We start from the raw sequence: 10830 nt of genomic DNA, 5'->3' as shown, positions 1-10830 counted from the left end.
ATATACAGTAGCTGCCCACTGTTTACTCAACATGGATTGAATCTAGTCGGACCCAGAATTGTCCTTGCTATCCCGAATCCTGGGGACGTCTCTATCCCATTAAAGTTTACATTTGGTTAAGGTTATGGCATGGGTAGGGGTTAAAGTTAGGGTATGGACGGCCCAAGGATCCCAGATAGCATTAACCGAAGCCGAATGCTGCGACGCCATGAGCTCCCACCTCTCTGCTCGCGCAGCAGGCTGCGCGCAGAATCTCCACTCCTTACTAGTCCGCATCTCATTCATATTTGGTCCTCCGGAAGTATCCACAGCTCGGGTAAGCCAGTGTCTATGCAGCGAGTGACTTATGGGTGGAGTATGTAGTTTATTATCCAGTTTTAAATGTATGGACAGTATACCGGACGCATCCCACACCTGTTATATTGACAAGTGTATGTCCAGACAATTAAGTTAGTGAAATAAATTACAATATGCCGGTAAAGTTTCCTACATCGCTCTTTCTGCCAGCTGTCGGGCTGCGCTCCCTACAGGGCTCGAACCCTCGACTTGTAAAATGGCTGGTTGTGGGTCCATGACAGCCAGGGCAGTTATTACGGCAAAAATATCAACATAATTTAGACAAATACCGCGGCGTCATTCAAAATAAGTGAACCGAATATATTACATGAAATGCAGTTAGCAAACATTGTCCCAGGTTCGAGTGTCGTGTCCATTGATGCGCAGTACATCCACAGATATGAAACAGGGGTTGGCTATTCGGACCTCGGACTGCGCGCAATGGCGTCTCCCATAAACAGCGACACTTTTTATTACAACATAAATACAGTACAAAGATGGATAAGGGTTCAAATGGAGGAAAACAAATATGATGTCGACCCAAACCCGTTGCCAGATATTTAACGAATGTCTTATTTTGTATTAGACTATGGCAGACAAATGAAATTCTGAAATCGAAAGAAAAAATGGGTTTTACCCCCGGATAGTATGATTTCGCTGACATCATGCTCTCTTGAACCCTCCACTGCTGACTGTCGCGTTCATGCTATGTGGTATATTGGCGACTTTGTTTAGAGTCCGGTAAGCAAATTATATAAAACCAGTGAAGTCCATAATAACAGCAAATGTAATGTAACATGTGCGTAATTTACGCATGCTGCGTTACATTTTTAAGATTGACAATCATAGCAATTAAGCATATCAGGCAATCACTGATTGTAGAGCATGAGACAACACGCTGTAGCCTTTAAAACAAATCTCGCCTCAAGTTATTGAGATAATAGCAGGAATTGGAACCGGTTTGAATGATGATAATGTTGTTGATGATGATGACGATCATTGATGATGATGGTGACAATGTAATGGTGATGATGATGACGACGAGGTGGAAAGTGGTGATGGGGATGTTATGAAGGTGATGGGATGATTTAACCTACAGTGCCTTCAGAAAGTATTCACACCCCTGGACTTTTTACACATTTTGTTGTGTTACAAAGTGCGATTAAAATGGTTTTAATTGTCAGTTTTCCCACCAACAATCTACACAAAATATTCTGTAATGTCAAAGTGGAAGAAAAATTCAAACATGTTTTTTAATATTTTTTAAAAATAAAAATAAAACACTAAAATATCTTGATTAAATAAGTATTCAACCCCCTGAGTCAATACATGTTAGAATCACCTTTGGCAGTGATTACAGCTGTGAGTCTTTCTGGGTAAGTCTCTAAGAGCTGTGAGTCTTTCTGGGTAAGTCTCTAAGAGCTGTGAGTCTTTCTGGGTAAGTCTCTAAGAGCTGTGAGTCTTTCTGGGTAAGTCTCTAAGAGCTTTGCACAACTGGATTGTACAATATTTGTCCATTATTCTTTTCAAAATTATTCAAGCTCTGTCAAATTGGTTGTTGATCATTGCTAAAGAACCATTTTCAGAGCTTGCCATAGATTTTCAAGCATATTTAAGTCAAAACTGTAACTCGGACACTCAGGAACATTCACTGTCTTCTTGGTAAGCAACTCCAGTGTAGATTTGGCCTTGTGTTTTAGGTTATTGTCCTGCTGAAAGGTGAATTCAAATCCCAGTGTCTGGTGGAAAGCAGACTGAACCAGGTTTTCCTCTAGTATTTTGCCTGTGCTTAGTTCAATTACGTAGCTTTTTTATCCTGAAAAAACTCTGCAGTCCTTAATAACGATTACAAGCATACCCATAACATGATGCAGCCACCACTATGCTTGAAAATATGGAGAGTGGTACTCAGTAATGTGTGTTGTATTGGATTTGCCCCAAACATAACACTTTGTATCCAAGGCAAAAAGTGAATTGCACATTTTTTGCAGTATTACCTTAGTGCCTTGTTGCAAACAGGATTCATGTTTTGGAATATTTGTATTCTGTACAGGCTTCCTTCTTTTCACTCTGTCAATTAGGTTAGTATTGTCGAGTAGCTACAATGTTGTTGATCCATCCTCAGTTTTCTCCTATCACAGCCATTCAACCCTGTAACTGTTTTAAAGTCACCATTGGCCTCATGGTGAAATCTCCGGCAACTGAGATAGGAAGGACGCCTGTATCTTTGTAGTGACTGGGTGTTTTGATATATCATCCAAAGTGTGATTAATAACTTCACAATGCTCAAAGGGATTTTTTTTACCCATTTACTAATAGATGCCCTTCTTTGTGAGGCATTGGAAAACTTCCCTGGTATTTGTGGTCGATAAAAAAAAAATGTAATCTGTGTTTGAAATTCACTGCTCGACTGAGGGACCTTAGAGATAATTGGGGTACAGAGATGAGGTAATCATTCATGTTAAAAACTATTATTGCACAGAGAGTGAGTCCATGTAATTTATTATGTGACCTGTTAAGCCATGTTTTACTCCTGAACTTATTTAGGCTTGTCATAACAAAGGGATTGAATACTTATTATACTTATTGTCTCAAGACATTTCAGCTTTTCATATTTAATGAATTTGTAAAACTTTCGAAATACAATATTCCACTTTGACATTATGGGGTATTGTGTGGTAGGCCGGTGACAAAAATATCTCAATTTAACCCATTTTCAATTCAGGTTTTAACACAACAAAATGTGGAAAAAGTCAAGGGGTGTGAATACTTCCTGAAGGCCCTGTTTTTGTAGTAAAATAGGAATAGGATTTTAAGGAATTCATAATAGCCTATTTAGTCTATGTGAATAGTTTGAGTCTAGGCATATTTCATTATGCACAATGAAAGAACAAGTAAGATATTCTAACAACATGATACTAATTTAATCAACTTCCTAATTTTGCTGCTCTGATATCCTGTGAAATCGCATAAAGACACCTAGCCACCTCAGGACATCTTCCTTATCAATGAAGCTTATAGTCATTTGATTGACAAGTCTTCTTATTATTTGATTGTAATAATTAATCTCTTGTTAAGATGATAAAATATTGAATCCCCATTTTACAGATTCAGGCATGTTCCAAAATGGATTCTCAACAGACAGGGGTTCTGACCATTGGTGGCTCAGATGACAGGAGTGTCGGCCAATCTTTGAAGAGATCGGGGACTGTGCCAGAGATCCATGAGGAGCCAGTGGACTCCTTGATCTTATCCTGCCCACCAGGTAACCTCCAATAATGCTCCCTTAAACAGATGTACTCCAGTACAGGTGTCCAATCAAAACCTTTTTAGGCCAAACGAGGAGGAGGGGCTGGGAGAGCGCCAGATGTGAGCGGGACACAGCCAGGATTGCAGGAAGAAGTTGAACTCTGCGGGCTCAACCAACCAATCACAGTCAAGACTGGACTTCCTGGTGTGTGCGATCAACCAATCAGAGTCATATCAGACGTTCCTGGATTGTGCAACAGGCCAATCACAGACTCTGTAGCTCTCAGCTCTACCAAAGACGTGGTGAGTAGGTTAGAAGCCAGAGCTGTTTGGTCTGGGACCAGTTGAAATGCCCTGACCTCCACTACTGTGACTGGAACGGGTCAGATGGAGGATGTGTGTGTTGAAGAGATAGAACACACTGAGGAGCCTCTCTACAGGATGGAGACAGAAGAGAGGGATGAGAGGAGAGATAGAGAGAGGGATGTTACACAAGGCAGGAATGGTAGTCCCATTGTCCCTGAAACACCTCTCATCTCCGACACAGCCAAGGCAGAGAGGGATGGAGGGATAAGGGGGGAGAAAGAAAGGAAAGATAGAGAGGATGAGAGAGTGATCCCTCTTTTCCTACCCCCTAGTCGGTGTCATGGTGGAAAAGAGAGACCAGGAGAGGACAGAGGAGAGCGAGCGGAGGCAGGGAAAGGAGTAAGGGGGAGAAGAGAGGAAGAGGAGGGAGAAGTATTGGATCTGAGCTTCCCTAAAAAGAGAGAGATCAAGGAGAGGAGCCTTTGGCATGAGAGCTCACTGCTTATGGAGGTAGATGAGGTAGAGGGGGATGGAGATAGGGACATAGTAGAGGAAGATGATGGTGATGATGATGAAGAGGATTCTATATTGAGAATGGATGGAGCTGACTTTTTTGGGGGACCTCTCTTGTCTCCCTTGTTCTTCTCTACCTCCGTTTTCACCTCCCTCTCTTCCATAGACTCTGAATGTGAAGGTCTTCTCCTGATAGATGACCAGGGTATTCCATACACACTCACCCCTGAGGGGCACAGAGTGCCCCAAATGGACTCGTCCAGGCCAGACAAACCCCCCTCAAGCCAGCCAAAGGTGCAGTCCAGCTCATTGGAGGTAGAGGATGACAGGTCGTCTCATATAACCACAGCAGGGGTCACTTTCCTCAGCCAAAGTTTAGTAAAAACTCCACACACACACAAGGAAAACACATGTCCCGCTCCTGTTACGTCTATGAAACCCTCACAGAAGTCAGAACTTCTAAAAAATACAGAACACTCAAGGAACCCAGAACTCTCACAGAATGCGGAACCCCCTAAGGTTCTAGATTCAGGTGTGAAATCTGTTAGTGAGGCTAGTGCTGCTGTTTCCCAACCCTCTGGTTCTGCTGTACACCTCCAACCCCCTCAGCCCATCCAGATCCTGACTAACCCCTCCTCCAACACCCCCATCCTCCTCTTCCCCTCCTCCCCCCAGCTCTCCTCCATTCCCCTAACCAAGACTGATGCCAACCCAGGCCTCCTGGCCTTCTCTCTCTCCCTCTCCCTCACCCAGAACACTCCCAGCGCCTCCACCTCTATGTTCCTTCTCCTCTCCTCCTCCACCACCTCTTCCTCTGGTCAGTCTTTCTCTACCTCCACCCCCATTGCTCTCATTGACCCCTCCACCGGTCAGCTCTCCCAAATCACTGCCTCCTCTTCATCCCCTCTTTCTCTCTCTCTCTCTTCTGGTCAGCTCGCCACATCAGGGTCATCCCTCCCTGCCAATCCCTCCCACCCAGTTATTAGATCGACACCCAACAACTCCCCTACCATCCTATCAAGAGAGAGTCCCAGCGTTAACCTTCCCGCCCCCCTGACCTCCCCCTCTGTGGTCTCCTCCCCTCCCTCCAAGCAGCCCAGTGCTGATGGCAGTTCTAAAGCAGTTCTACTCAGCTCACCTCCTCACAAACACACTGAACCAAACTGTTGTGACCCCAACACCGATCATCAGTCACAATCTACTGAAGAAACCCAAATGGAGTCAGTCCCAAATGGGTCATCTCCTACTAAAGCCCCTCCCCTTACACACCCGCAATCCCCTTCTCTGTCCTTTGACTTCAGTTTGGAGGCATCCGACCAATCGAAAGCCCCAGAGTCAAAGCACACCTCCCTCCCATGGGACGACCATCTCTACTTCTCCTCCGCCACCGCTCCTCCCTCCCCTCCCCTTGCCCCCATCTTCCCGTCCAGCGGACCCAGGAACCTGAACCCCCTGGACCCTCTGGAACCCCTGTCCCCAGCCTCCTCTCCCTCCTCTGGGCCACGAAGGGTCCTCTACTGCCCTCTCTGCCCCAGGATCTTCTACTACCTGTCTGACCTGGAGCGTCACTCCATCACCCATTCTCAGAACAAACCCCATGTCTGCCTACAGTGTGGCAAGGCCTTCAAACGCTCCAGCCATCTGCAGGTGAGCTCAGTTGTTCATAAATGTTTGAATTGTGGTGTGGTGATTTGGTGGGCTCATGATGACATATTGTTTTCAAATCAAATCAAATTTAATTTGTCACATGCACCGAATACAACAGGTGTAGACCTTACAGTGAAATGCTTACTTACAAGCCCCTAACCAACAATGCAGTTAAATTTTTTTTTAAATAAACAAGAAATAAAATAAGAAATAAATGTAATAAATAATTAAAGAGCAGCAGTAAAATAAGGGGGTACCGGTACAGAGGTAATTGAGGTAATATGTACATGTAGGTAGAGTTATTAAAGTGACTATGCATAGATAATAACAGAGAGTAGCAGCAGTGTAAAAGAGGGGGGGGGGGGGGGGTCAATGCAAATAGTCTGGGTAGCCATTTGATTAGCTGTTCAGGAGTCTTATGGCTTGGGGGTAGAAGCTGTTGAGAAGCCTCTTGGACCTAGACATGGTGCTACAGTACCACTTGCCTTGTGGTAGCAGAGAGAACAGTCTATGACTAGGGTGGTTGGAGTCTTTGACAAATTTTAGGGCCTTCCTCTGATACTGCCCGGTATAGAGGTCCTGGATGGCAGGAAGCTTGGCCACAGTGACGTACTGGGCCGTTCACACTACCCTCTGTAGTGCCTTGCGGTCGGAGGCCGAGCAGTTGCCATACCAGGCGGTGATGCAACCAGTCAGGATTCTCTCGATGGTGCAGCTGTAGAACCTTTTGAGGATCTGAGGACCCATGCCAAATCTTTTCAGTCTTCTGAGGGGGAATAGGTTTTGTCGTGCCCTCTTCACAACTGTCATGGTGTTTGTACCATGATAGTTTGTTGGTGATGTGGAGACCAAGGAACTTGATGCTCTCAACCTGCTCCACTACAGCCCTGTTGATGAGAATGGGGGCGTGCTCGGTCCTCCTTTTCCTGTAGTCCACAATCATCTCCTTTGACTTTATCACGTTGAGGGAGAGGTTGTTGTCCTGGCACCACACGGCCAGGTCTCTGACCTCCTCCCTATAGGCTGTCTCGTCGTTGTTGGTGATCAGGCCTACCACTGTTGTGTCATCGGCAAACTTAATGATGGTGTTGGAGTCATGCCTGGCCGTGCAGTCATGAGTGAACAGGGAGTACAGGAGGGGACTGAGCATGCACCCCTGAGGGGTCCCTGTGTTGATGATCAGCATGGCGGCTGTGTTGTTACCTACTCTTACCATCTGGGGGCGGCTCGTCAGGAAGTCCAGGATCCAGTTGCAGAGGGAGGTGTTTAGTCCCAGGGTCCTTAGCTTAGTGAGGAGCTTTGAGGGCACTATGGTGTTGAACGCTGAGCTGTAGTCAATGAATAGCATTCTCACATAGGTGTTCCTTTTGTCCAGGTGGGAAAGGCCAGTGTGGAGTGCAATAGAGATTGCATCATCTGTGGATCTGTTATTGTGGTATGCAAATTGGAGTGGGTCTATGGTTTCTGGCATAATGGTGTTGATGTGAGCTATGACCAGCCTTTCATAGCACTTCATAGCTACAGACGTGAGTGCTACGGGTTGGTAGTCATTTAGGCAGGTTACCTGTTTTGATTGTGTTTGAAGTGGAACTAGGTTCTTTGTGTCAGATTTCATCTTGTTATGACTGCTATGTAATAAGTAGATATAAACATATCATAATATATGCACATGAATGTATAGTATTATCTAAAAAACGTGACCCTTGTCCTTTGACCCTGAACAGAGACACAAGCACATTCACACGGGCGAGAGGAACTTTGTGTGCCCCATCTGCTCCAAGCGTTTCAGGGAGGCGGGCGAGCTGCAGCGCCATCAGAGGGTACACACAGGAGAGAAGCCCTACCAGTGCCCGCTGTGCCACACACGCTTTGCCGAGCGCAACACCCTGCGTCGACACACCAGACGCAAACACCCTTACCACCAGGCAGCTATGGAGATGCTGTCCGAGAGAGGAGCAGGAGGAGGAGGAAGAGAAGGAGGGGATGAAGATGAGGGCACAGAAGAGTGGTATAGTTCCACTGTGTCCAACTTAGACAACTCTGACTCTGAACCAGATTCTGAGGTCATTTCCTGAGGCTGATCCTCTTGAATAAAGGAAAGGAGAAGAGGAGGAGGAGAAGGAGGGGGAGAAGGTGGAGGAGGAGGAGAAGGCGAAGGAGGAGGAGGAGAAGGAGGAGGAGGAGAAGGAGGAGGAGGAGAAGGAGGAGGAGAGCAAAGGTGGTGTAGCTTCACTGTGTTCGACTTGGACAACTCTGACAGTGAAAGGGATTGAAAATTACTTTTGAATGATAAGTACCTGAACGGTACTTTCCAATGAGAACATTGGTTATATTTATTTATTAATTACTCTTGAATGTATTTTATTTCCATTTCCTTACAGGGTCCGAAAATGATCACTGATCTCATAAATCGTTTCCCATCAAGTATTCCTTCGATTTTCGGCATTTCCACAACTATAGGGCGGAAAATGTTAATGGACATTCTAAAAAGGTCACCCTTTGACATTCTGCTATAACAATACATTTGCACTACCAAAGTACAAACAATTATGTTGTAAAAAACAATGTTTTATTGTAAAATTGTTCTTTATTACTATATTTTTTTCTTCTCTTGTGGGAGCTGTACTTATTATTGAGTGAGATTATTTAACTTTCTTACTATTAAAGACACAGTCGTTTGCACTTTTAAAAAGTGGATTTTGTGTTCAAATTTGAGAAAAATAGCCTCCAATTTGTCCTTTTTACATGGTTTTTACATTGTGATTTCTGCTGCCTATGCCTTCAAAACAAGGTGCCCTAATTTGTTAAATGCATAGAACAGAATTCTGACCAATTTTTTGTTGTTGCTGATTGCACCACTGATGCAATTGAAGCTTATGATAAATGCTAATCATGTTAACTTATTTCAGTTAAACCTCCCTGTGTGTGTACAGTGCCTTCAGAAAGTGTTCATACACCTTGAGTTATTTCACATTTTGTTGTGTTACAGCCTGAATAAAAAATGTATTACAAATATTATTTTCTCATACACACAATACCCCATCATGAAAAAGTGAAAACATGTTTTGAGAAATGTTTGCAAATGTATTGAAATTGAAAAACATAAATATCTACTTTACGTAAGTATTCACACACCTGAGTCAATACATGTTGGAATCACCTTTAGCAGTGATTACAGCTGTGAGTCTTTCTGGGTCTCTAAGAGCTTTGCACACCTGGATTCTACAACATTTGCACATGATTATTTTTACAATTCAAGCTCTGTCAAGTTGGTTGTTGATCATTACTGGATAGACATTTTCAACTCTTGCCATAGATTTTCAAGCCGATTTAAGTCAAAACTGTATCTAGGCCACTCAGGAACATTTAATGTTGTCTTGGTTAGCAACTCCAGTGTATATTTTCCTTGTGTTTTAGGTTGTCCTGCTGAAAGGTGAACTTGTCTCCCAGTATCTGTTGGAAAGCAGACTGAACCAGGTTTTCCTCTAGGATTTTGCTTGTGCTTAACTTTATGTCCTGAATAAAAAAAGTGTTACGTTTGGGGCAAATCGAACACAGTACATCAGAGTACCACTCTGCATATTTTTAAGCATGGTGGTGGCTGCAACATGGTATGGGTATGGTTGTCATCGGCAAAGGCTAGGGAGTTTCTTAGGATAAAAATGAACGGAATAGAGTTAATTTCTTTGGCACATTTTTTAAAATGTTACTTTAGTGCCTTATTGCAAACAAGATGCATCTTTGGAATATTTTTATTCTTTACAGGCTTCCTTTTTTTCACGCTGTCATTTAGACAACCTGGTCTCAGAGCATTTCGTAATATTCTGTAGGTAAATTCGCAACGCTCCATTTAGTATCATATGTTACGTTTCGTATGGTATGTATACATTTGTGGATGTCCATCATCCATTTTGTTTGATATGTTACGAATTAAAATTTGTATAATATGTTATGAATTTCCAAAGCGTACAATATGTTACTAATTTGCAAAACTCATGATATGTTACAAATTCTAATTTGTTGTGGCTAACGTTAGCTAGGTGGCTAATGCTAACGTTAGCTAGCTGGTGATGAGATTCAAACACGAAACGTTTGGGTTGCTAGACGTTCGCGTTGTATGCCTACCCATCCACCCTGACCAACCACCCTCCTTTTGGTTTTGCCTTAAGTAACCTTCTGTCTTATGTAACCATACCAAACGTAACATATCATACTAACTTGAGTATCCCGGATTTCCGTTTACTATGTTACGTCTAGTCTATGAGACCACTCTGAGTAACTATAAGATTATTGAGCCATCCTCAGTTTTCTCCTATCACAGACATTAAACTCTGTAACTGTTTTAAAGTCACCATTGGCCTCATGGCGAAATCCCTGAGCGGTTTCCTTCCTCTCAGGAAAATTAGTTAGGAAGGATGCATGTATCCTTGTAGTGACTGGGTGTATTAATACGTCATACAAACTGTAATTAATAACTTCACCATGCTCAAAGATATAGTCAATGTCTGCTTTTTTTTTACCCAGCCCTTTGTGAGGCATTGGAAAACTTCCATGGTCTTTTGTGGTTGAATATGTGTTTGAAATTCACTGCTCGTCTCAGGGACCTTACAGATAATTGTATGTGTGGGGTACAGATATGAGGTAGTCCTTCAAAAATCATTTTAAACACTATTATTGCACATAGAGTAAGTCCATTCAACTTATTACGTGACTATGCTAAGCACATGTTTAACTCCTGAACTTATTTAGGCTTGCCTTAACAAAGGGGTTGAATACTTA

The 10830-nt window shown here is 43.4% G+C and overlaps 1 protein-coding gene across 4 annotated transcripts; it reads left to right on the top strand.

Moving 5' to 3' along the window:
* Positions 1-148: 148 nt before the first annotated feature.
* LOC115188730 (fez family zinc finger protein erm-like) lies at positions 149-8772 on the top strand. Of its 4 annotated transcripts, none has more exons than XM_029747517.1 (3): positions 149-316; positions 3445-6051; positions 7776-8772. In XM_029747517.1, the coding sequence occupies exons 2-3, from the start codon at positions 3973-3975 to the stop codon at positions 8124-8126; spliced, it is 2430 nt and encodes an 809-aa protein (XP_029603377.1). In that variant the 5' UTR covers positions 149-316; positions 3445-3972; the 3' UTR covers positions 8127-8772. The 4 variants fall into 4 exon arrangements, with proteins under 4 accessions (XP_029603377.1, XP_029603387.1, XP_029603366.1 ...); XM_029747527.1 differs by having other exon boundaries at positions 149-355; XM_029747506.1 differs by having other exon boundaries at positions 149-1077.
* The last annotated feature ends 2058 nt before the right edge of the window (positions 8773-10830 follow it).

This window comes from Salmo trutta, chromosome 3, assembly GCF_901001165.1.
Source record: "Salmo trutta chromosome 3, fSalTru1.1, whole genome shotgun sequence".
NCBI lineage: Eukaryota > Metazoa > Chordata > Actinopteri > Salmoniformes > Salmonidae > Salmo > Salmo trutta.
This window is presented reverse-complemented; position numbering and strand designations above follow the sequence as displayed.